Source organism: Musa acuminata, chromosome BXJ2-8 (genome assembly GCF_036884655.1).
Source record: "Musa acuminata AAA Group cultivar baxijiao chromosome BXJ2-8, Cavendish_Baxijiao_AAA, whole genome shotgun sequence".
In the NCBI taxonomy this organism is placed as follows: Eukaryota; Viridiplantae; Streptophyta; class Magnoliopsida; order Zingiberales; family Musaceae; genus Musa; species Musa acuminata.
In genome coordinates this window covers 3,804,213-3,831,440 of record NC_088345.1, presented here as the reverse complement: position 1 = coordinate 3,831,440, position 27,228 = coordinate 3,804,213, and the positions used below count along the sequence as shown (strand labels likewise).

General features: G+C 38.8%; 3 protein-coding genes and 1 non-coding gene across 6 annotated transcripts; 3 read left to right on the top strand and 1 right to left on the bottom strand.

Annotated features, from left to right (window-relative positions):
* The first annotated feature begins 54 nt into the window (after positions 1 to 54).
* On the top strand, positions 55 to 7,852 carry LOC103993759 (uncharacterized). The gene is made up of 10 exons (XR_010489136.1): positions 55 to 372; positions 455 to 505; positions 597 to 647; positions 1,428 to 1,532; positions 1,637 to 1,744; positions 2,878 to 2,949; positions 3,040 to 3,090; positions 5,761 to 5,823; positions 5,917 to 6,041; positions 6,875 to 7,852. It is a non-coding gene; the product is annotated as an uncharacterized LOC103993759 (transcript).
* LOC103993760 (histone-lysine N-methyltransferase, H3 lysine-9 specific SUVH4-like) lies at positions 7,596 to 13,530 on the top strand. 3 transcript variants are annotated; one of them, XR_010489134.1, is made up of 3 exons: positions 7,596 to 7,730; positions 8,025 to 11,948; positions 13,070 to 13,530. XR_010489134.1 is itself a non-coding variant. In XM_065119942.1 (2 exons), the coding sequence occupies exon 2, from the start codon at positions 8,589 to 8,591 to the stop codon at positions 11,754 to 11,756; it is 3,168 nt and encodes a 1,055-aa protein (XP_064976014.1). In that variant the 5' UTR covers positions 7,596 to 7,730; positions 8,025 to 8,588; the 3' UTR covers positions 11,757 to 12,050. The 3 variants fall into 3 exon arrangements, 1 of the variants encoding a protein (XP_064976014.1); XR_010489135.1 differs by having other exon boundaries at positions 12,993 to 13,530; XM_065119942.1 differs by lacking the exon at positions 13,070 to 13,530 and having other exon boundaries at positions 8,025 to 12,050.
* A 1,356-nt stretch (positions 13,531 to 14,886) lies between these two features.
* LOC135618756 (class I heat shock protein-like) lies at positions 14,887 to 15,658 on the top strand. The gene has a single exon (XM_065119948.1). It carries the CDS (start codon positions 15,106 to 15,108, stop codon positions 15,508 to 15,510), a length of 405 nt encoding a protein of 134 aa, XP_064976020.1. The 5' UTR covers positions 14,887 to 15,105; the 3' UTR covers positions 15,511 to 15,658.
* A 4,778-nt stretch (positions 15,659 to 20,436) lies between these two features.
* Positions 20,437 to 22,952, bottom strand: LOC103993763 (uncharacterized). The gene is made up of 2 exons (XM_009413945.3): positions 22,648 to 22,952; positions 20,437 to 21,054 (listed from the first exon to the last, which is right to left on the bottom strand). The coding sequence occupies exons 1-2, from the start codon at positions 22,763 to 22,765 to the stop codon at positions 20,741 to 20,743; spliced, it is 432 nt and encodes a 143-aa protein (XP_009412220.2). The 5' UTR covers positions 22,766 to 22,952; the 3' UTR covers positions 20,437 to 20,740.
* Positions 22,953 to 27,228: the final 4,276 nt, after the last annotated feature.

Sequence of the window (27,228 nt, the reverse complement as noted above, 5' to 3'; positions counted from 1 at the left end):
AACATAAAAACACTATATATATATATATATATAGAGGGCAAACGTGATATTTCAAAACTGTGCAAGGATAAATGTGTAAAGATATTCCAAAATACGTCACACGGTCCGCAATGGGCGGATGCGAGAGTGGGTGTGACGGCGAGTGATCGACCGCCCTCGATGCAGCTCGCTCCCCTTCTCGGCCACCGCCCTCTTTGCTGCCGCATGCGATCGCTTCGCCGTCTCGGCAGCGGCGGTGGCATCGGGGAAAACGTCCGACCTCACTTCAGCCGCTCCGCCTCAAGCCATCTGAACCCTAATGCAAAGGATCAAAAGTACGAGAGGAACGCCACCAAATATTGGGACGATTTCTATAAGCGCCACCAGGGCAAGGTTCGTGTTCGCCATCTCTCTTGGACAATCTACCGTTGCTCTTAATCGTTGTACCATTTGATGAAATGTTTTGTTGGAGCAGTTCTTTAAAGATCGCCACTACCTGGAGAAGGATTGGCGGCGATATTTCGCTGTAAAGACCGCCACTACCATTTATTCGACTTTTTTGAGCCGAATTATTGTTCTTGTTAGCTAAGATGGTGGTTCAACTTGTCCTCTCGCAGTCTTCCGGGGAGAGCGGTCAGGCATCTATGGATCCTAAGGTCGTACTAGAGGTAACCCTGGTTAATGCAAACTCTAACGTCGTGCTAGATGTAATCCGCTTTTTTACGGTTGATTCGGTTCATTTTGGGGATGATTTGTGGCCATCTAGTTTTCATGCTACTTTCTTGGTTGATTTATTCTCCTCCTTTTTCTGCTTTGTTATAAAATATTATGATAGAAGTTTCCACATGGTGCGTTTTCTTCTCCTCATTGTTGGTGTTGTGTCACAAGGTCAAAATTTTGATTTGTCTTAGAATGTAAATAAATCATTTATAATATGGTTATAGTCGGGTTAAAACATGTATATCTTGGCTCACAGTGAATAATCTGAAACATTTTTGCTAGTCATCACAGATGTGAGGAGCATCACTGGTCTCTTCTAAAATCTCCATGTGTGTATGAGGAATTGGAAAAATAGAAAAGATGTTTCTATTAATATGTAATATATTTTAAGAGAAAAGCTGAAGCTATTTGATTAGGACAAAGTTTGTGAACTAGGATGATTATCACTGCTTGTCTGATGTCACCATTGAGTTCAAGAAAAACAAGTTGCCTTTTCAGTTTTCCCACATTTACGTATGAGAATACATAGGCTGCCGTCCCTCTCATTTCTCTTTTTTTTTCTTTGCTTTATCAGCCATTTTCTGATTGTTTGGTGACTATACCTAGACCTTTATGATTGTGTGTGTATGTTTGCATGTTTTTATTACTTAAATTCCAGATTATTCTGTATGAGAAATTTAGTTATTCAATGGGTGTTTGTGCTAATTGATTTCGATGATTTGCTATAGGTTGGTTGCGGAGTTGGAAACACTCTCTTCCCCCTTCTGGCTGCATTTCCTAATGTTTTTATTCATGCTTGTGATTTTTCACCTCATGCAGTTGCTTTTGTTAAGGTATATATAAAAAAAATGAAGTATTGAAAAGGTTCATTTGTTCTGCATACTTCAATGGATGGTAGCAGTCTAATTTTTTATCTATCATTTTTTTTAATTGTCAGGAAAATGGTGCTTCTGTTTCAGACAGATTGAATGCTTTTATTTGTGATGTAACAAAGGATGATCTTTCCAAGATCATAATGCCATCATCAGTTGATGTTGTTACCATGGTAATTTTTCTCAAAATGGTTCCATGAAATACCAAAAGCTTCATGTCCTGGAGTCCGCCATTTTGTAGTATGGTTATCTGCTACAAATCCGCAATAATGTAGATTATATTTTTATAAGATAATGTTTGATGCATCTACTGAACTGGCATAAGTTGCGAAAAATATTGAAAATATTTAAGAGCTAATTCTTAAATTTCTGCTTTGAAAATTCTGAAATTTAGACATATCAGTTGCAGTGTTTTATGGGTTTCATAACCCAGAGAGCATGTGAACAAAATTCTGAAATCTCTAGTTGTTTTCATTTCATGTGAACATATTTGGGGTTGGTTTTTTCAATATGAGATTTTTATGTATAAGATGATCTGAATTGTGAAGACTTCTAGAATTGAGGTTTTACCAGCTAGGGTATGTTACAAAGATTAAGATGGTTCTTCTGAGAGATGTACTTCATGGGCTAACAAAAGATTCACTCAATTGGCAGTTTCTAAGATTATTTTGATGAGACTTGGGAGCATCTAGTGGTGATCTGTATTTGCATTCTGACACATCTGATTAATTTAGTGGAAGATACCACTGTTCAAATAGTGCTGGTTATGAAAACCTGTAATTTTGTTTCTTACAAACATTCTGCTTATTAGTGCATTGGATTGCTTTGGCCGGTAGCAGTTGGGACTTGATTTTTAACCTGTCCTATATATATATATATATATATATATATATATATATATATATATATATATATATAGTGCTGACCCTTGGCAGCTCCCATGACAAGCTGGGGATGTGATAAATCTGGAAGTGGGATCTGTTGATTCTTTAGTTAGCTATTTGTCACCAAATGAATGAATTCATGTACTTAAATTTTGTAAATTCAAATATTAGCATTTGTAACAATCTCCAACAACCTCTTGTGTGTCAATCATTTCAATTGCCCTTCTAACAAGATAATGTCTTTTGCATGCAGAATTTCTTTTTGAATGGTGATTTTAGGCTTGTTACGACTGACGTTTTCCTTCCTTTCTTTACTTTAAATGATTTCTTCAGACTTAACTGTTGATTTTTCTCACTTATAATTCAGTTGGCTATGTATGTTATTAGATAATCTCACAGTTTACCACTTGACACCTTAGCAGATCTTTATGTTGTCTGCAGTTTCTCCCATGAATATGCCTGCAGTGTTACAGAATGTCAGAACCATTCTGAAAGTGAGTATCCAACCTGATGGTCACAAAGTTTGTTTCTCTGCTGATTTTATTTGTTTAACTTTTAGTATCATGTCTTTTACAATCTTCCAGCCAAGTGGCTATGTACTTTTTCGAGACTATGCCCTTGGGGACTTTGCTCAGGTAAGTCTTCTGAGAGTTCTGCTGATTGGTTTGCTAGATCATTGAAGTTTGTTCTTAATACTTGGTATTTGATCATTGCGAGTAGTGTTTTAACTGACATCAATGTGTTCTAATAGCTTATATTTTTCTTTGTTGTATTTTTGCATTACTTTTATTAGATAGTTCCACTGCACCTGTTCTTAGATGGAACATTAATTTGAATATATGTTTTCTTTCTTGTTTGTGACCTTTTGGCATTGTTAACTATGTGGATCAATTTTCCTACCATGTACCATGATTAGACAAGTAATAAGTCATCAATTGTTTATTGAACAACATCTCATTTCAAAAGTGTCAAATTCACACTCTCAAGGTTTTAAATCTTGGTCATGTACCAGTTCTGATATTCTACTGGGCCAACACGGTATTGATGTACCAGGGGTATACCGATCCATACCTTTTAGTATTAGCTGGATAATAATAAAACAATGATTTAAAAAGCTCTAGGCGCTAAAAGACACCAAGGTCCTAACATGCCCGAGGCGCTCGTTTGAGGGAAGCGAAACACTCTGAAATATTAAAATATAAAAAATATATAATATAATTGATAAATATGATTATATAAATAAAAATATGATATTAAATTTAAAAGATCTACTAACTTACTTTGTACACTTGCCATTTATCCTGAAATCCTAATAATAATTTTAAATATACAAAGATTAGCAGTGTTAAAATCTAAATAGTATATTATCAATCTAGTAAACAGAAATTACTTTTTACAGTAGTCAACAATCTACTGTTAACAGTATATTATTTACTGTTAACAGTAGTTAGAGAGGAAAAGAGAACTGGTAGCAGTAGTAGAGGGGGATAAAAGTGTCACTGACAATGGAAAGTGGGGAAGAAGGTAGCGGTGATGAATGAAGCTGTGGACGGCAGCAGTAGCGGCGAAGGATTCAGTTTAAGATTGCCGCGGCAGTGGAGGAAGCTGCGGACAGCAGCAGCAGAAGCTCCAGACGGTGTTTGACGGTGGTGGAGGAACCTGTGGTCCTCTCCCTCGACGGTGGGAGGAACTGCACATGGAGCAGCGACAAAAGAAAGCTACGGGCTCTTGCTAGACCATCAGACTTGTCCGTTGGTGATAGAGGAAGGCTTGGTCCACTGTGTTTGTGGCGAAGGCAACGACAGAAAACGTTGGCAGCAGAGGCAGAAATAGTGCTAGGGTTGTGCGGGCGTGCAAGGGTTGCTTTTGCGGGTAAGAAGCTGGTTAGTTGGTTCAATCAAACCAACTAACTGCTGTTGAATCGAACTAGACTTTAAAGTCTGGTTCAGTTGCTTTATTTGAACCGGGCGCTCGCCCAAGGCGCTCGACGCCTGGGTTCAGGTGAGCGCCCAGGCGGCGCCTCATTGAAGTGCGTCACCTGGTCCACCCACGAGGCACTCGGGCCCTGCCTCGCCTGAGCACCTAGGCAAGCGCTCGGGCGCTATTTAAATCATTGAATAAAAAGATAGTACTAACTTGTTCTGAATTATATGATACGATACCAATGCTTTGTCAAATTGGTCAATACCAATCAGGATGCACTGTGTTGACCAGTATTTGAAATCTTGGTTATTCTTATATCTATCCATCATGGTGAGAGTTTGTGAATTTTTTTAAAGTGCTTAAACATGTGTCAAAGATGTTTAATGGCAACTGCATTTGGTATCTGCCAACATTTTAATCTCCTTATTTGCTTAAGCTGATTGTCCCCAAGTGATGTGAACCATATATCTATTATAACTAAACTTTGATGTATATAGAACTCTAAACGCGTGTCATGCCTACAGCCATTGAGTGAGCGAGGCATTTGATGTTTGTTCATCGGATTATTTTAAGACTCCTAACTTGCATTTTGAAGTTATATTCTGAGTTGTCAAGCACATTAATGTCAATTGTTATATTTGTATCTGTGTTTGTGTTTAGATATTTGCATCTTTATCTAGATCAAAATTCAGTCCTAGATATTCCATTTATTTGCTACCAGTGAATTTATCTGTCTCCTTGATCATATTTGCATATGTAATATAACAGCTGGACAATGAATTTTATATGACCCATACTGTGGCCCAAACCTATGGAGTCTAATGTTTTCCTTTTCCTTTATGTTTGGCATCTGCTGTATGCTAAAGGGTAACAATGTGTTAATTGAGGCCATAATGAAACTGAAGCTCTTAAGGACAAGGACTGCACATGTTAAAAACTAGTTGGTTTTAACTTATAAGTTTTAAGTTCTTAGACCAGGCTAGGAGTTGTCTTCAAGCATGCATTTGTTCGGAAGTTAAGCCCATGAATAGGAGAGATTTCAGTGCATTGATCAGTCTCACTCCCATATCAGAAGGGGAAGGGTAGTTATGTTATACGAAGCAAGATGAGCTCACCACTAGTAATATGAATGAAGCATCTTGGTTCATATGATTAAGGGTTCATTATATATGGGTAATAAGTAAAGTTAGTCGTCCAAGGAAAACCTTAGGCAAAACAGAACTTTTTTATTTGCTTTTTTGCATTCTTTTGAAAACTTCTATTGTAGTTTTCAGTAACGATTTTTACTAATTTTCTGCCTATTGTATATATGCTAATGTTCTTAGAACATTTGTAAATTTTTGTGATAGAGCACCAACTTAGTTCCTGGTTTTGAAACTCAGATCAAACTTGCAAATAAAGGTCAGACGATTAGCGAAAATTTCTATGTCAGAGGTGATGGCACTGTGGGTGATTTGTTCTGAATCTTGTCCAGTTCATCATATATTTACTTCTTTTTATTGGCTATGTCCGCTAATGATATGGTGTAATTATGTCAGTGTTCTTTCTACTTTTCTGAGGACACATTATCAAACTTGTTTGAAAGAACTGGTTTCAACACTCTGGACATCAGTGTATACTGCAGACAGATTGTGAACCGTTCACGGGATATAGTGATGGATCGGTATGGTAAATTATAATTGAGCATTTCCAAGCTTTTTCATATTTGATTTTGTCAATAATCAGGACAGTCATGTATCATCTTATGCACTTGCTATCATATAACATCATCTGATCAGTGCTATCATCTTAAGCCATTATTTGGTTTTGATTGTCATCTGTGTATATTGTCAAAAGCACAGGATATTACAAGTGCCAGTTTCTGTGACACAGTAGCATAGTCAAGTTCATTTTTACGATGGGAAATTAGCAATAATTAGTAAATGATTGGCAGTTTTTATTATTTTTCTTTATTCTCTAGGTTTTGCATTCACCTTCCTAAGTTCATCTCTCTGTATGTCATCTCTGGCCAATCATTGAAGAAAGAATTTTTGGAGCAACATATCCAATTTACTCAAATGCTATTTTTTCAAGTTTTAGTCATAAAGCCTTGCCCATGGAATTTATTTACACATTTAGAATGTTGAAAGGTAACAAGGAAAGCATGTACAGCTATAATGTGGAAATAAACCGATGAGACTTAACTTTAGGTTACAACAATCTAAAACCCTTATGCTTTGATGTTCTCGGGTGAGAACTAGGATTAGTTCAAGATTACTTTTGGTTCTTATTTTTTCCATTATTAGTAATATTATGTTAATATAAGTCTATAATATTTGTCGATCTGACTTTGAATCAGAAATTGATAAATATTCTCTATGGCCCCATCATTTCTTGTTCTCTTAAGTCAACTAATTGCTTCTAGTTGTGTCATCCTGTTCATGTTTGAATTTTTGTTTTTGTCATGGTTGTAGCCTTATATCTAATTCTTACACTTCTATCGATTTTTAATGGCAGGCGCTGGATAAGGGCCACATTTTGCACTTAAGTTTTCTCAAGTACAAAATGGAACAGGTTTTTTAAAGTATATCAAGGGAGAAAATGTCAGGTGACAAACATTGAAGATGGAGCAGGTTTTTTAAAGTTTTCTGTGGTGTATTGATTGCTTTAGTGCTGGATGATTCTTGCAGACTGCAATGCATGCTTAGGGAATGGATCTTTCAAGAAGCATAAGACCTAGTTTGACAGGTTTTGTGGTCAAACTTTGTATGTAGTTCATGAGCTCAATATTCTGAATTAAATTTTTTTTTTCACTTTGCCCCTGCTACCCAACAAGAGATTAGTAGTTGGTTGAGATTTAAAGAAGGGAAGTGGCCCATGAAGGAAGGTTCTATTAGTTAATTCTGTTATTACTAGTGTTCCTCTTTGTTCCATGCTCACTAGATTCTGAGGGTATGGTGAAAAGATTTAGATGATCCTCCAGGGAATTCTTTTGGAACCTGGTATCATCAGTTGGGAGAGGGTTGCTACCCCCTAAGGACTCGGGGGACAACCCATCCTTTTTGTCCCGGTGAAATTTCTTGCCAACCCCACTGATTAATTACACTGAGGACCTTTAAAGGGATTCCTGACAGTTGTAATTTTAATTTTCACAATTAAGTCTGGTTTTACCATTGAATGTGATGGCTCACTGGATTTCAATTCTGATCTTGCAGGAACAGCATATATTATCAAATTCAGCGGAGAGGAGCAGAATTAGCATCTTGCGATTATTATAGAAGAGATGAAACACTACATATGTCATCAATCTTTTTATCCGGCAATTGAAACCCCATCCACAAGATATGGAGGAGCTTGCGAGAGTGATCCGGCTGTAATTTACTATACCCATCTGGATAGATAGAGAGTACAAACTTCTTGGCTCATAAGCTAACTTTACTCGCAGAATTGTAAATGTTTAGCTGTGGGGAGCACAATAATTCTACTTTGTTGTCATCTGACAGTTTCTGGGAGGCGGAACACTCGTTCAGTTCGATCCACTAATTATTGTGTTGACACTGAAATAGAAAAATATTTAATTTCTTGCAAAAATCATTTTTATGATGTTCTAACAATATCAAGCCTTTCTTTGGTAATTATTGATCCATTTGTTCAATGAATTATCCAGAAATCAAGATTCGATCGACTTTCCGGTATGGACTCCCTCGACTCGTGGGCTCCACTGCATTCGACGCGTCCTATGACGTGGACATATTTCCGGAGTCTTCCTTCATGCTGACGCCAGCGGCGGATGCACCTGAAGATGATTTGAACTACGGGGAAATGATACCGAGGGTGTTGGTTTGGGTTCGAATGTATAGGTGCCGAAACCGCATCTCCCTCTCACCGTTGTTGTCTGATGAGCCGTCTCCTTCTCTCTTCCAAATCGAACCAACACCTCAATTTTGCCTGCACTTTGACTCATCCCATCGCCGTTCCCAACAGAAACCCTTCGCCTCGCCCACCCTCGTCCCTCCTCCCACTCACCTTCCATTCTTCCCAAGAACACTTGGAGGAGGAGGAAGAGGAGGCGAAGTAGCCCGATTCCATTCTGTGAACCCCATTGTGATTAGGGCTTTCGATGGGGTCGTTTCATCCTTTGCCCTAGTTTGCTGTTCCCGTCAATCTGGTCTTCTTGTTAATATCAATCGTGGCGTGGTGGAATAGGGCGAGGAGCTGCAGGGTTTAGAGCATGGCGGAGGCGGCGAAGCTCCGGCGGCCGTTGGTTCCTTGCGTCCGAGACTTCCCTAAAGGGTGCGGCCCTCACGCGGTGGTAGTTGGATGGAAGCCGAAGGAGGCCCTGCCGCCTCTTCCGCCGCCCCCACCTGCTCCGGAATCCAAGGAACTTGCCGCCTGTAACGAGGTCGCCGAGCCTGGCGTTTGTGGGCCTCCTGAGGGGGCCCCGGCCGACATAGAGGGGAAGCCTTGCTTGACGGTCGGTACTATGAAACCTCACGTTGTGGATTCTTCGACGATGGGTTCGGGAAATGTTGCAGCCGTTAAAGTGGAGCAAGAAGAGGAACTGGACCAGGGCATGGAGGAGTCTTCTATTCACAACCGTGAAGTAGAGCTGCCGTTGCCGTTGTTTTTGGAGAATGGACTCGAACAGTCCAAAGCATCAGTTGTATCTAGAACGGATGAAACACTGAATGCGGACGGTGATCTGGTAAAGCAATGTTCACCGAAGATGTACCCTCCTTCGTCAAGGAAAGCTGTCTCAGCTGTTCGGGATTATCCAATCGGTTGCGGAGTAAATGCTCCTCGTATGAGCAGGGAGGAGGCCTTAAAACTTGCAGCGAATGCTTCATCAAAGAGCAAGAGTCCGATAGAGGAGAAGATGCCTGCTGTGGATCAACAAACAGTGGCCCCAAAAGATTTTGCTACTGTTGAAGTTCCTGCTGACAATAAGGTTGCCAAGGGGATGGAGGAAAGGACTGAGATCAAGAAGATTGAAGAAGAAACTCTCCTGGTAGAAGCTAAGGTTTTGAAGTCTCCCCTTCCCTCTCCCAAGATCAAGAGTTTGGAAGCAGAAAAGCAGTCTCTTTCTGGAGAAAATAGGGAGAAGAAATTACCTATTAGAGCAGCTCCTGATGAAAGGTTGGGTGTGCAGGCAATCAAACAACTTAACAGGGATGCTCAAAGGAGCATGACACCTGATCTTGATAAAGTAGCTGCAAGGGGGGAGAGACTTTCATTGGGGAAATCAACTGATAAAATGGTGACGAAATATCAAAAGGTTAGTAAAAGTACCAAGAGAAAGTTCTTAGATGCAACTGTGGATGAAAATGATGCTAGGATTGACCACAATCTGGATGTTGAGAAGCTGGAAGCTCATGGCGAAAGGCTGATCATTCAAGCTCTCATGGCTGCTCCCAGATGTCCATGGAAGCAGGGTTTCAAGTCAGGTAATTCTGGTTCTCGCTCTGTTGCGATGCCAAAACACAAAGTGAAGAGGGAACAAACTACGTTGAACATGCAACTTGCCTTGAAAGAAGTGGAGGATGAGGATACTGTGTCTGGTAATTCTAGTTCTCATTCTGTTGTGGTGCATAAACGTAAGGCGAAGAGGGAACGAACCAAGTTGAATATGCAACTAGCCTTGAGGGACGTGGAGGATGAGGATATTCTGTCTCACGGTGAAGAAAATGAAAGAGCAGTTACAGTTTACCAAGGATCCTATGAGCAGAGTGTCATAGACGCTCCACCCCTTTCAGTTTTTGATGGATCAGGAGAATTGTCCGTCAACATCCCTCCGATTGTTCCTTCTGGATGGAATTATAGTGGTGCTGATAGTCAAGACATATTGGTTCGTCATAAGGTTAGAAGAGCGCTGCGGCTCTTTCAAGTGGTTTGCAGGAAACTATTGCAAACTGAGGAGGCAAAATCAAAGGGGTTAGGCAAGACAAAGAGGGTTGACCTGACTGCAGCTGATATCCTTAAACAAAAAGGTGAATGGGTTAACACTGGTAAGCAGATCATAGGTATTGTTCCTGGCGTTGAAGTTGGAGATGAATTTCATTTCAGGGTGGAGCTCTCCATTGTTGGTCTTCATCGCCCATTTCAAGGAGGCATAGATGCCCTAAAGAAAAATGGTATATACGTTGCAACAAGTATTGTGGCTTCTGGGGGATATAATGATGATATGGATAGCTCAGATGTCTTGATATACTCTGGTTCTGGAGGAAATCCTGCCGGTACAGATAAGCCACCAGAAGACCAAAAGCTTCAGCGTGGAAATCTGGCACTGAAGAACAGTATTGACACAAAGACTCCTGTTCGAGTTATTCATGGAATTAAGGAGATGAAAGGAGGAAGTTCCCACGATGGAAGGTCCAAACTAGTCTCAACGTTAACTTATGCTGGTTTGTATTTGGTTGAGAAGTACTGGCAGGAGAAAGGGCCTCATGGCTTCTTTGTTTATAAGTTCCAGTTAAGAAGAATGCCAGGACAACCAGAACTTGCTCTTCAAGAAGTCAGAAAAACAAAGAGGTCAAAAGTACGAGAAGGTTTGTGCGTGAAGGATATATCAGATGGGCAGGAGAAGATACCAATTTGTGTAATCAACACAGTAAATGATGAGCACCCTCCTCCCTTCAAGTACATAACAGAGATCAAATATCCTTCATGGTATGTGAAGAATCCTCCAGAAGGTTGTGATTGCGTGAATGGCTGCTCCGATTCAGGGAGGTGTGCATGTGCTGTGAAGAATGGAGGTGAAATTCCATTCAACTTTAATGGTGCTATTGTGCAAGCAAAACCTCTTCTGTATGAGTGTGGCCCGTCCTGCAAGTGTCCCTCATCATGCCACAACAGGGTTAGCCAGCATGGAATCCAAATACCACTAGAAATTTTCAGGACAAAAACAAGGGGCTGGGGGGTGAGATCATTATATTCCATTCCGTCAGGAAGTTTTATATGCGAGTACATCGGGGAGCTGCTTCAGGATAAAGAAGCTGAAAAGAGGAGTAACGATGAGTATCTTTTTGATATTGGTCATAACTATGATGATCACTCTCTCTGGGAGGGACTTCCTTCTCTTATTCCAGGCTTGAAGACTAGTTCCCAGCGTGAAACTGTGGACGATGTGGGTTTCACCATTGATGCAGCTGAGTATGGGAATGTGGGAAGATTTATTAATCATAGCTGTTCACCTAACCTCTATGCACAAAATGTTCTTTACGATCATGACGACAAGAGAGTACCACACATAATGCTTTTTGCTGCTGAAAATATTCCTCCATTACAAGAACTGACATATCACTATAACTATTCGTTAGATCAGGTCCGTGATGCAGATGGTAACATAAAACAGAAAGACTGCTATTGTGGGTCTCCTGAATGCACTGGAAGACTTTATTGAGATTGCCTTTTATCAATTGAGTTCAGTCCTAGACATGTTGTTGTGGTTGGCATCTTTTTGTCATCTTTTTGCTCATGACAAGTTTGTCACTGCCACTGATCATATGGGCCAACTGAATATTGAGATGACTATATTTGTCATGTAATCTGGTGGTTCTGGTATCATATGAAATCCAGCAAAGGTGCAACAGAGGTGCATCTCTCCCATTGCCTTGTTGATCATCTGTCAAACTGACTTGTTCTTTCATGTTGTATCAAGTTAATACTAATGATATGCGCCTGTTAGTTTTTTGTATCCAAACTATTGAATGTAATTAGGCTCTCACTTGACAGGAATATTTGGGTAAGTGACTTTATCTGACAGTTGGATTAGTCTTTCGGAAGACTGTATTTTGTACTTTTATTGGTAATATCCATTACAGAAAATGAGTAGATCATGTTTGTTAGCTACCCATATGCATCTTCTTAACATAATTGACATGCTATCTGCAAGTATTAAAGTTCAGATATTGTGAGTTGTCTGTGGATTCTTTCCAATTACTTGGCTATATCTGAAGAACCATGTTCATCAATTGATGAGGTTTCATATCCTTTCTCACTGCTTCAACCTATGTTTTCTTGGAAATCCCCTCCCGCTTGTTATCAGCATTCATTATAAAATTCTTTGGTTCATGTAGTTGTATCATAGAATCACACATGGATGTAGATTTAAGCACAAGCATATGGAGATGACAGGAAGGAAATTAATGATAATGAGCTATTCCAAAGTGGATATTCTGTAATTTACAACTTTTGGACAATGCTACATGGTAAATGAAATCGTAAGTCCTTATTCATCAAATTCAATTTGTATGTCAACTAAATACATATCATTGTCACGAAGATGAATGAGAGAGGAAAGGGAGAAATTTTCAGGAACATAAAGCTGGCGATGCTAAAATATGGAAGCGAAATAACTTGTCGATAAGGATGTTTAAATAAATTGTTCTAAAGGAACGTAATTGATACACTACTCACACAGTATGACTTTGGTGCTGTTACTCTCTGCTATCCTTTTTCAGTCGTTCAAGGTCTTGAGACTTTGTGTCTGTTTGGATGTTAGTTCAAGCTACCCTAGAGTCAGTGGTGATAGTTGCAAGTTTGTAATGGCATAGTTTTGAAAATGCATTGTTCAGATTACACTACATGTCCATAATTTTATTCTGGAGGTTTTGTCTCTTATATTTTCCATTTTTAGTTTTTTTTTTTTCGAGGTGACTATGACAGTGAACCACCTCAGCTGCACATCACTAAAGTTGCTCCATCGTGACATAGGCATCAACGGTCCAAATCATGTGAACAGCTTGTCTACATGCAAAGATAAGACCATGTACATATGAAGCCCCTAGATTCTGCAGAAGCTTTTGGAACTGGACTGATCATTTGTGGCGTTGAACCTTGACACCATATGGAATAGAGAGCTGTACTGCAGACACTTCATTTTGAATTACAACTTTCAAGTCTTCTTCTCTTGGGAGAACAAACATATGCCTGATGCGACCCAGAAGCATAACCAAGGTTGGTATGTTACACCAATTATATGAACTTGGATTTACGCTGTTGTGCATTTTGGGGCTTTGTTGAGCAGCTTTTTACTACTTCACACTTGGTACCTGTTGCCATTTTTGTGTTGCTCAAAACTATTGCAAGGAGCTTCATATTATCTGTATCTCTATGTGTGTCTTCCTCCTGCTCTTGATAATGAGTAATGTTCATGCTGTTTTCAGTTCAGTTTACGTCGATTTGGTCCTTAATTTTACTGTTGGTGTTTGTGGGCATTCATTTTGCAGCTGAGCATAGATGTAAAACTGAATACTTCTGGCTGGTAGCAAAAGATCCTTTGTTCAGCATATTCTTCCATTCTGTCTCAATGATTGTCTACACGAATTTTCTCGCCTCCTACCTCTGTAGTAATTATACATGCTACTTGGTATAGAACTACAAGTGGTATCGTGCTTGTAAAATAACATACATATCCTATGCATTGCTTTCTCCTTCCCTATATAACAACTAATGCTCATGCTGTTTCTAGTTCATGGTCTAAAATTTACTGTTTTGCGACCGATCACAAATGTAAACTGAATGTGTTTGGGTGGTTACCTAAGATCACTGCACCGCATATTCATCCATTCGATCTCGATGGTTGTCTTTCTTGTCTGCCACCTTTGTCGTGCGTACATACTTATATGTGCTACTTGGATTTATTATGTGTTTTTCTCCTGCCCTTTAACACAACCAATGCTCTTTCAGTTTAATCAATTTGGTTCTAATTCTACCATTAATGCTTGTTCGTTTTGGAACCAAGAATATATGTAAGCTGCATATATTTTGAGTGGTAGCATAAGATTACTGTTCATCGTATTCATCCATTCTGCCTGAGTGATTGCCTGCTTGAATTTTCTTGTCTGCTGCTTTATTGTACTTATAAATGCCACTTGGGGTATAAATTTGTATATTTGTTGTATGATACATGGAAAATAACATATATTGCTTCTTGAAGCTTGAAACTATATATTGTTTTCTCTTATATGGGGACTGATGTTCCAAATGCCTATTTTCCTATCCAAATCTGTCTCGAATTCGATCCAGGAATGCTGGTTTGGATTTCCATTTCCATGCACACAAAATGTGAAATGAAATAAGAAGGGGGAGATGATCACATTAGTTATATTTGGCTTTGATACTCCTGTAAGAACACCATCACCATCACATCAGTAGGGATGATTGGGGATTGACATTGAATCAGATATACACTTTTTGGTTTGTGTCATTCTTCTGAATAAAATTTAATATAATCAAATTCAAGTGGGTTGGGTGGATCTGACCATTAAAAAAAAAAAAAGAAATTGGCGTTCCTTCATTTTTATCTCATATTAAGAAATTTGTTCGATCCATTTTGACTAGGAAATGCTCAAATCCTACATGCTTAATCTATGGATAATAATAATAATAATACATTGATATCTGAACTTAAACTTGACTAATTATTTAGTTACCTAAATCTATGTACTCTCTTGCTTTGTTTTGTTCCAATTCAAATCCGATTTAAGTGGATCGCATCGATCTGAAAATAAAAGAAAAAAGAAAGAGCCAATCGATCTGCTGTCAATCTTGGAGAAGTCGTCGATCGGGCGCTTGCAGCGGATGCGGCTATGCCTCTTCCTCTCGTTCTCAGCAAATGTGGCGCTCCGACCTCGTCCCGTCGTCTGCTATAAAACGCCCCTCCGAGCCACCCCGTCGCACGCATCTCTTCCTCGTGGTCTTAAAGAGGGAAGCAGCCGGCAGCCATATCCATCGTGCAAGGCAGCGGAATGGACCCCTTCGCGCAGGGGCTGTGGGACTCGTCCTCCGCGGCGCCACCGGCGGCGGCGGCCGAGCTCCCCGGCATGCAGGTCGACTGGAAGGAGACGGGGGAGGTACACGTTATCAAGGCGGACCTGCCGGGAGTGCGGCGGGAAGAGGTGAAGGTGGAGCTGGAGAGCGGAGGCCGGGTGCTCCAGATCAGCGGGGAGCGCCGCCGCGAGGTGCAGGAGACGGGCGACACCTGGCGCCAGGTGGAGCGGAGCAGCGGCAGGTTCATGCGCCGCCTCTCGCTACCGGACAACGCCAAGGTGGAGGGGGTGAAGGCGTCCATGGAGCACGGGGTGCTCACCGTAGTGGTTCCCAAGGCGGAGGTCAACCAGCCCCGTATCGAGTCCGCCCAGATGTCCGGTTGAAGCTAATCGCTCGACCGTCATGGAAGCTCATGCACCAGTTGGCATCCAAGCGCTTGGTGTCTTCCATCATAATAAACCTTTATTAGATATTATTATTATTATTATTATTATTATTATTATTATTATTATTATTATTATTATTATTATTATTGTCACCTCACTTGTTTGTATCTGTTTGGTTACAGAATGAATCGTGTTAACCACGTGCAATGCACGTGCGTTGGTGTAGACTACATAACTGAAATATAAGTGATTTTAAATAATACAAATATGATTAAATGAAACACTCAACTGATCTTAGAGGTCCAAGAAATATATATATATATATATATATATATATATATATATATATATATTGAATACCCTTGATTTAACTAAGGATATTAGGTTTCATAAGAGTACAAAAAGCTCAATCATTAAAAGAATTCATATAAGGAACCGTGAGACAATTGGATCAATGTTTCAAAAAGATTTATATAGTTGATTTTAAATAACTGGTACACCACACTTGTCCTAGAATCAAAAATCAAACATAAAAATGGATGATTTTACAAAATGCAACTTGCATAGCCAATCCATATGCAAAGACAACAGATCTTGTTATCTTGAAAAGAAAGAGAGATCACAAAGTAAAGAGACCCTTTTTTTATGGGGCAATGATAGAACCAAGCATAAGAATGTGAAGGATGGATGATATTACAAAAGCAACACAAGTGATCTCATCATCTTAAAAACAAAAGGGGGCTACAGGTAGAAAGCCTATTTAAACTAAACCCTAGTTAAACTAAACCCAAATAAAGCAACTCGTTTCCTTGTTATACCCAGCTGTGAAATATTAATCCAAATAAAAGTTGCACGGCAACCGATGAATATCTGATTACATAGGCCACAATTCAGCACTGGCAGGGTGAAGAGATGGACTTCATGGAGTATCAATCTTCATTCCTTCGGGAGACTTGAAATCATCGACTGCCTTTCCAAATGTAGACCTAACATGTTGGCACATAACCATCAGATTCTGAAATCCATCCTTCAGCACATCCTTTGCTGGATCACCTATCCATCCAATCAAAAATTATTATGTTACGGACAGGGCGATCCAATGTTCTGATAGATAATCAGCAACGAGAGCACGAAACAGTTGGAGCAGAAAGTTAATCATATGATGGCAGGTGACACTCAATTCTTGAAGTTCCTAATTTATTTTGTTGCATCCTGGATAATAACCCCACAATTCAAATATGCAAAATTTGGTAACGATTCAGCTAAGAAATTCTAGATAGCATGCTCACATGATAAAGGACCAAAAATCATTGCATATATAAAACAATGTGTTAGCTGTTGCGTCTATAAACTATAATTCCTGCACAACCCGACCATGGACTAAATGGGTGTACAATTCATAGCAAACCAGAGAAGGAAAGTTTCCACTAAGGTAGCTTGTCTACAGCTGACAGTCATAATCACCACCACCAAAAATACTACTGCTATCTGGGAACCATAAAAAAGAAGCTAGTAGCACATACGGTACCTGTAGTCTGAACTCGTATGTTGACCTTGTTCTCTGAAGGATGAGGAATGCTATACCCACAAAATATCACCCTTGGACTGCAAGAACGACAGTTCATATATGTGAGTGAAAAATTCGGTTTTTTTAGATACAATGAACACAAGGAACTAGAAGAAATGGCAACTAATATTTGTCATTATCATCATCCAAACCTCTTTACAACAACACTGTATCAATTGCAACATGTCTTTGAATTGACAAGTTTCAATAGCAGATTTGATATAATAAAAGGAATGAGCCTCTAAATTTCTCATTGGATCCCTAATTAATGGTATTCATCAAGAAAAACTCATATGCCAATAACAATAATCTTTAGCCTGTGGATGGTAAACAAGAAACAGTTTTCTGGCAAGGCAGTCTATGTCCAGAAACAGTAAGCGTATCAGCTTTGTGAATAAAAGAAGTTCACTGATAAGATCAAATACTTTATCACCAAAATAAAATACAAATTTTCTGAAAACAAGTGTTTCAAAAGGCACAAATAGTTAATGAATTTCCTGTAAATCATCAACATCCATGACTACATTTTTCTGGAAATCACACTATTTTTAAAATAAATGATACTAAAAGCCAGATTTTTTCAATGAGGAATAAATATCAGTAAACAATCAAAACAAAACCTCTTTACAAAGCCCAATTATCTATGGTAGTAGGAAAGCAAAGAACCACTTTGCTATTGATGAACAAGTATGCGGTGTCATCAAGATTCATACACCAGAAGCCAATCGGAAAGGGTTCCATCATAAACTGAGCAATACATATCAACAGATATTTACATGTCATAAAGTAAAACCTATATGACGGACACGAATAAATATCAACATGAACAAGTGTTTCTCAACTAGAACTGAGTATCTGCTACAGGCTGTCAGACGTAAAGACAGAAAAGTGATAATAATCAAGATAAATATTGACAAATGTCATCCTACTTCCTTGTCGAAGAACTTCTCGAATGTCAACGTTAGCAGACAATGAAATCATCATAGGCTAAACCGATTTCAACATCTCAAAATCATGCCAATTATGCTCGGATTCTTTTATTATCAGCATTAGTTAATAGCTATACATATACCCTTCTCAAGAGCTCTACCTTCTCAAACAGACGGCAACGATTCAAATCAAGTCTGACAAGGTTGAGTCCACAACAACGATTAACTAGAGAAAAACAACCATCTGTTTGCAAAAAAACCGTAAACAGACACGAAGTTGATTGGACAAGAGAGTACTCACTCTTGATTTAGAGTGTATCTGACAGAGTTCGCTAACGTATGGTCCTCATCCATCAAGGAAAACGTCGAGGAGCTCGAATCTGTCGCAGAGCCATGCTCCATAGCAAACTACAAGGCATGCGTAAACCGAAGATTAGATTAGCCGATCCAAACTGACAAGCACATAGTGTTTTCCCTACTTAATATCTGCTATCGATCACGGAACATCAACAACAAAAACCTAACAACAAGATGAAATTATTTGGACAACGTGAGCAATCAAAAGCAGAAAACGTACTATCGACGAAAAAATAAACATTAAAAGGTGTTATTGCGAGAGTAGCATGGAAAGAGGAAGTGACGAACAGAGACGAAGCTCTGGCGCAGAGAGAGAGAGAGAGAGAGAGAGAACCTCCTTTTCGCGGTGCTCCGAGGGCTATGGCGTGGAGCCGCGAGGAGCGATAGAGGAAGCTCCGGGAGCGGCGTGCGGTCGATGTTTTAAGGGGGAAGCAGCAACAAATCGACGCCCTAATATGCATCGCGGATCATAGAATCCGTGTCAGATTCAATTACTTTTCTGTTGTTGTTATTATACATACTATATAATATGATTTTAAATTATCACCTTAACCAGAATAAATAAATAATTAAATATATGATGAATTCTTCAAAAAAAAATCTTTTAACGGTTTTTGACGTAAGAACACCTAAGCATAAAAAATTCTAAAAATTTATTTTTTAAAAATTTATTTTACCTCTTATCGATCACCATGCTTGTTCCCGTCGTAATCATCCCCTTTTGCTCTATGCTTAGTACGCTTAGCACCCTTGCTTGTTGGTTAATATCATGATCAATCGTATCTTTTATGCGTAAGTTAGTCTCGTCGGCCACCTCTCTCCCCTAACTATCTATGCTCTTTTCGTGTGGGTTGTAATGTCGATCGCACCCTTCCTCTCCCTTGGCCATCTACTCCTCTGTATGTGAGTTTACAACACCAATCGCTTTCTCATCTCCCTCGATCACTTAGGCCTTTACATGTGGACTGATAAACAATACCAACTAAGGTTGGGATCGTAGGTGAAACATTGAGAATTTTTTTTTAAGTTTGGAACACCCCTACCAGAAAATTCCAAAGTTATAGATTTTCTTTTTAATTCACCCTTGAAAATATTTTTTTTACTTTGAATTTTAATAATAAATAATTTAGTAATACAAAAATCTTGATTATATCAAACCAACAACATGGGTATGTTAGGTGGGGCCCACATCAAAACTCTGTTACCGGACCGACGTTATCGTGTCGGATATCCAAACGCTACTTACACTACCGTCTCATATAGGTTCTGTTCCCCACTTCTTATGATTGATCAGATGACCATTTATAATCTGAATCTTGAATCGTTCTGACCTCCAAAAAGGGTTTATCTTTAGCAGTCTAAGCATCATAAGAATGCTTTGTCGATAGCACCTCCAGGCTGTGGCCACTCGGCATCACAAAGAGATTGCACCCGTAGTGCAATGCGCCATGCATGATACAATAGACCATAAACAGAAACGAGATCTCTGCTCACGCCAGATCCACTAGGGAAAGTGAACATGAGAGCTTACGAGATTATGCATATCTCAGAAACATACAATTCATATGGCTGAAACATGAATCGAGTTCCATACAAGACAATAAATAAAACATTAAGACTTGGATCTTCCAGGAAGAGTAACAAAAGGATACATACTCTGCAAATAACACTGATCTGCAAACAAAAGGAAACATTCCAGGTTACCTGTAATGTTTGCAGTTGGTGCCAAACCGGCACGGTGACTCCGGTCTTGTGGTTGAATCTGTGAAGTTAATGTGACAATTTAACTTCCAGCATCAGCATAATCATGTAAAAGTTTTCGAAAAACAGTGGATGCACATAAAAATGTCTACAAGCAAGCACCAGAAAAATATGCTGCGATCAATCACACAAGAATACTTCAGAAAAAAAAATCGGTAGTAAAATTTTCATAATGTTCCAATATCACAATAACTGAGATCACCCAGATGGGCACAAACCTCATAATCCTTACTGCATTCTGGCACAAATGTTAATCCAAATGACTGGCTAACACAGCCTGAGAATCTGACGAGCCTTGACAAATGTGTATGACTAGAAATTATTTCAAGAAAAATAGCATCATCAGAATTTGACAATTGAAGTATCTGGCCAGTGCAGAACTCGTTTGGATACAACCAACTGCTAGTTGACTGGAAGCATAGCAGTACCCAAACAGGTCTATCAATTATGGCTTACACGGAATTGATCCAAAGTAATACCTTCCAAACTCACTGCAAAAGTATCAGTTTATGAAGAATTAGCACAATAACAGAGAAACAGTGCTAGGATAAGCTGCATCCATGCTACGGTGAAGTACAACAACATCATAAAGGATTTAAGAAATATGAGGTTCTTAAATCATAGGAATAGATTTTGCTCGAATAAACTGCTTCAGGAGAGCCTTCTCCTCATCAATTTTCTTCTTCTCAACCCGATCACCGCGCTTAACTTTCCTCTTCTCTTCCAGAATCCACTGGAAGAGTTCCCGCTGCTCTTGTTCTGCTATAGGAGGCAGAACCTTTAAGGGTGCTGGAATAGGTCCAACAACTTGTTCCTTATCAGGAATCACAGGTTTGATGGTAGCTACTGGAGAAGCAGGAACCTCTCCCACAGCTTCCTCATCCTTCTCAGTTGACTCTTTCTTTGAGGTCCTAAGAAGGACATATACTGCAAATAGAGGATTGTTAAATTGGGGATGAGAACCATGCATTATAAATATGAATATTTGATCTTACGAAAAAACGATTGTTGCAAAGACGAATTCGTAGCTGTTAAGGAGTAACATCTGCAATTGAACAATAATACCTCCAGAAATCAACTCCCAGATTAGTTAGTCCAAATGAAAAGATCATATTTAGATATGAAGCCATTTATAGCCGGTAAATATCTGGACATTTACAAGTTAAAATGGACATGAAGCAGATTGCCGGTTGTTACTTTCACAGTTACTTTATGTAACAAGCGTTAAGTCAAATAAGGCTGGTTGAATCTGAGGGCAACAATTTACAAGTAAGATATTTAAAATTGAAACAACTTTTGAGATTGAACAGTAATGAAGTGGGTATTTTATAAATGCAACAACAACAGTCAAGCTTCAAAAGAAACATTTAAAGTGTTGTGAAAGCAGTCATCTTATGGTTTGTGCATGGCATAATTAGCAATTGCTGCTACACTATGCAAGATCCAAAAAAGCAGGCAACAAAAGAATATGAGATGATGTTATTCCACAGGTCTATTTTGTTAGGAGATAGGTGTGCTACTTCAATTAGGACATGAAAGGAGAATGCTTGGCCAATTGCTACAATGGGAAAAATGGACTGCATCCTTTCTCATGATTCATCCTTGCAGGCATGATCAGAAAACTTACACCAAGTTCATCAACACTATATTTTCCCTACAAAAATATAAAAAACAAGGCACATAATACAACTAGCAGCAATGTGTTTGAAAAATAAGAAAAAAAATCACCCCAGAATTCAGTTGCTAAAGTTTCGATCTATAGGACTAATTTCTTATGCTCATTCCTATCTCCCTTAACTAGTCTATGGGATAACCAAACGTTGGTCTTCAAATTTTACCTGTGGGTAAACCTAGATACCATATTGTTGGAATTTTCTTTCAGGAATTTGAGTACTAATCAACCTGGGTTAGGGCGAACATTCATGTAAATTGGACATCAATGCTCCTAGATAGGTCGAACAAAATATATGTCATACGACTTTTTCAATCCCTAGCGGACTATTTTCTAGTTCTTTTTCAATCGTCAACTCGCATATGTATATTTTCGGAAAGGCATTACCTAAAGTTTTCTTTTTTTTCCCTAAGACATAGATCCAACATAAAAATCATTTGCCTTCAGGATATTGATTTTATTCAGTCTCGGCTATCTTTTGAGTCATACAACAGGGTGGTAATCCAGAACCCTATTTCCACAATGACTGAACCAATCATATGATAAGGGAACACATCAAAATAGACTAGTCATGCCAAGATATTACCAGTTTGATGCAGCCATTTCCTATCTGTTACATGACAGGAATACACGGCAAGAAAATATTAAGCTCGAAAGGGCTTATTTCTGGGAAGATCAGATCACCGAAACCTGAGACTCCATGGCGACTATTAAACCCAGTTTCGCTTTCCTGGATCATAAACAACGAGCATATAACGCGATCGAGACTCAAACTACTCTCGATCTTGGAACGAGCGGACAAAAAGAAGTGTAAACGTTAGCACGAGAGAGAGAGAGAGAGAGAGAACCTCCGACGGCTAGATTGGCGGTGAGGAGAAATGGTATAACGCGGCGGAGGAAGCCCTTCTTCGCTGCAGACGGCGGTGGCGGCGGAGGAGGAGCTGAAGACGCCGGTGAGGCGGCCATGACGAGACCAAGCTGCGTGCGTTACAGAGCGATGGGTATAAGCAGGTTTCGATGACGGATCTGTTTCCTCGACAGATCCTCTCCAAGGATGCCTTTCAATTGGAACCGTCGAATTCCTGCATCACAGCCGTGTGCCGCTGGGCGCAACCATGGTGGGGTCCCAATTGTCACATGGAATCTTACAATAGCTGGAGGGGATCCTGATTCGATCACTTTGCCTCAATTCCTTACTATTCATTCTTTTAAAATAATAAAATAATATTTTATTATTTATATTTTTAAATTTTGAAGAAGAGGAGAATTGAGAGTATTAATATCTATTTACGAAAAAATAGCTTTAAAAATATTAAAAAATTGAAAATAAAATATATAAATAATAAAAAGGGATTGTAAATAGCAATCTCCATACTTGAATAGAATTTACTACTTCATACTCGTTTCATCAATCTATGTGGAAGCTTGTTAGAAAATTTGGTCTAAACACCATAAGAAACTCATGATTTATTTGAATCAATTATTTACTAATTGGATGTCTTGAGTTAAACTAAAATATTATCATATATAAATCAAAATGTACACAAATGCGAACACCGAAACATTAATTCGATGCAAGATGCTTAGGTTAATGGTAGTATATCTATTTTAATTCTATAAACCAACCAACAGGCTATATTCTGATGTCACATACTCATTTGTCAAGTGAATGTTCTACATTACCATATTACAAAAGTTTCCTTCTCTATCACTGTTCAAAGCTACAAAGATGCAGGCTTTGGCAAACTGACCATCCATATCAACTTATTTTAGCATGACAAAGAGAATTATAAGAGAAAGGAATGAAATGAGACATAATCTATGCAGATGTTCCATAAGCATCTTTGGCTTGTAAAGAAACAGCAACACTAAAGAGCACGAATTTGACTTGGAAAAAGAACCTGTTCTTCAGTAGAGAATGGTGTTTTGCAAGACGCGGCAGGTGCGCAGGAGCGATCACTCCCCAACTCTACATGTGTACAGTGCAAGGGAGTGGCCGGAGAAGACTTCCCTATGCAGTGGCAGCTGTAGCTTCTTCAGACATTTGTGACGAATGAAGAAGAGTGCAGATGAGAATAGTTGACGCATCCTAGTGAATGAACCACACAACATTATGGTCACTCTCAATTATCTTCCTGCTAATAGAAACCAGATGAATGAGAATCGAAGCTCGTAGCCAAGAAGCAGGGAAAGATGCGTATTCCCTCAAGTAGAGTTTGTTCGATGCATCACCCATAAGCAGAGATGGAGGATGAGGAGCACCCTGCAGTTAAACTTGTTAATCATCCCAAGTTAAACAAGAGGAAGTAGAGTTTGTTCGATGCATCACCCATAAGCAGAGATGGAGGATGAGGAGCACCCTGCAGTTAAACTTGTTAATCATCCCAAGTTAAACAAGAAGAACCCTTCTGCGAAATCAATTAAATCGATCATTAGCTGTATGCGTTGTGCAAGGTCTTTATCTTAACTTTCAAAAGAGAAGGTGGTAAAAAGACAAAAATTAAATCAAAATGTCCAGATTTCTTTTTTTTTTTCTTTACCTGAAAAAATCGACTTATTCAATTAGGTGAATGAATTCTTAGAACTGCACTCAAGCAATTTCGGATGTTTATGCTTCAGGAGATTATTGTTAATATCAGCTTTCCACTCTCAATCCGTGCAATTTCTTCCCTTTCAGAGAAAAGAGTATAGTAGAATCGATCCAGTCCAGCCTGTAAGGGAAAACCAAAGTAGCTCAAAATAATGGTCTCCACAAGACAACTCGAAAACAGGGAATGGTGGCACGATACCTTGCTTTCACTTTCTGTGGATTCACGTATCAGTGTTCCTGGCACTGACCAAGACATTGTGTTGGTGCATGGAATCCATAAGATATTTGGCAAAATCTTTATGCTCTATACCAGCAGTTGTCTGCAATAATTCAAATTGCAGCAAATAAAAGGGTCAGGAAAATAGTGAACTAAATGAATGAGTGACAGTCAAGATGGTTTAAGCACCTCAAACCCCCTCAAGTCTACAATGAATTCATGGGCAACAGTTCCATTGACTCTGCAGCAAAGAATGGGGTAATAGAATTGTTATAGATAACACCAGAATGGTGCAAACACAAAATTTAAAGGAATATCTTTTGGTCAGAAGTTCAAATTATGAAGAAAAAAACTTGTTGCTGGAGGAACAGAAATTTCATACCTTTTCATAAAACATTAAAAGTAAATTGAAGGACCTCTAGACGCTTTGCCATGTTGTTTGCATTGAGAATCACAATTGTAGAAGAATGGCTGAACCCATCACTGCTATGTATGTGTAAGAAATCAGCAGCAGATCCTGGACATTCTGAGGATGAGGAATCCCACCAGTGGGCACCTAAGATTACAAAATGAAAATGACAATCTAACTACTAGAAATGTTCAACACCAAACCAAGTGGACAAATACTAGGATCTCCAAATCACAAAGGTCACTCTTTGCCAGGGCATCAGAAGTTATTCAGAGACAGGAAAGAGAAATATTATTCATTCATACTAATTACACAAAAGGCAGAAACACGCTTTACATATATAATTGCATCACTGAGAAAGTTGTTTAGCAAAACAGGACCAGAAATATATTCTAAAATCATCATCAGAAAGTCATGTCAATTTATAGAAGGGTGGATTTTCAACTGATGCTAACATATGCAGTGCTGGCATACCGGCAATGAAACAACTCAACCATGACTGTGAAAGAAGTAGTTCCAATTTATTCATAATAAGGTATAGAAATTTGCTTACAACTACAAGAATTACACAAATAAGGATGACTCTAGAAATTAAATATCAAAAAAATCATATGAAAATTAAGAAGAAAATAACTACTGGTTTATGAAGCATAATGTGCACAATGCATTACAATAAATAAAAGACAGAAACTGGGAAGCTGAACTAGCAGAAAAACCATGAACCACAACCATATCTAATAATGTAACTGTGATTTACATTGGAGTCACAATGCTAAAGAATTCATGAGAATGAATGTGTGTTATAAAGGTATCATTGAAGCTCATGCTGTGTGTGGCACCTGAAGAACAGAAACATAAAGATTTAAGTGCCCTGACAAGGCATCTAACTTCAGAAAAAATTAAATAGCATATGAGTTGAAAATTTGATGTGTTAAACATGGGCTCTCTCTAACTAAGCCCTTTGGGATAGCCATTTGGACATCTGGAGCAAGAGATTCTGCAGTGATATTGACCTGAGAATTTCAATTAATGATGGATATCTTTTGTGAGAGATGTGAAATCTCATTTTGAAAACAATAATTCTTGTCACAGGCAAGAAAATTGCACAGCTTATCAACATCCGCCAGGGTTGTAGTCTCATCAACGGACACAGTTATCTGAAATTCTCAAAAATGACTACATGAGAATTGGTATCACCAAGTGCAAAATACGCCTATCTATCTCAAACATATGATATCCAATGTTATATATAATTTTGACATATCACACAGTATTAGCATCAACGAAACGAAGATTCATCCCATTCTTTCATGCCTCATCAGCAATCACCTTTGCATCCGAACATTTAATTTCACAGTAAATTGCAGAAGAAAAAAATTTCATGTGCAGCAATGCTGGGTTCTGCAATCTTGAGAGAAAGGCCCTCCAGAAAAAATAACAGCTTCATTTCATGCAAATAAGCGAACTACACAAACAAATAGCACAGATAAACAAGAAGCAAAATGACCAAGATGGAGGAAGCAAGCTCCCAGCTCGATCATATAGTTATGTAGATGCCAGGAAAATGGTCCTCACCTCCACATTGTCTATTAATACACATAATTTCATAAAACAAGTTCTTGTTGAGATGCACTCAGTAAAGAAAGCATTGACATCGTTCATTGCATCTAATCCAACTAAGCCGTTCAGTATTCTTTGATATTGTTACATGCAACAACAAGGAGATAAATACCTCAACGGAAGAAATAAAATTCAACTTATATATGAAACATTGCATCAGGTGTTATGCATGATAGATTGATCTGGTTGAATTGAATATATTTCAATACAATAAGGACATGAACATGTGAAATAAGAACCATCCAAACTATAATTGATAGGATGGTTTGACAACCAAACAGTATTATAGACATTTCTCATGGCTGTGCAGCTTATTATAAGTAGTTGCTGCCTCTGTTTTGGAGCGAAGGTACCATCATACACCTGCCAAGCTGTTTAAGCCCACCACAGTATTCAGCACTAAAAGATGATAATAACAGCCTGCCGATGATTCATGACCACATGTAAATTGCCCTTCATCCATTATCAAGGTAATCCACTTGTATTTTCAGAACCACAGGCAGAGTATTCCAGATATGGTGTGCAACATGTTTTGATTTCTTCATGTACGGTTTTACCATGAGAATCCTACCATCGTAGATCTGAGGAGGATC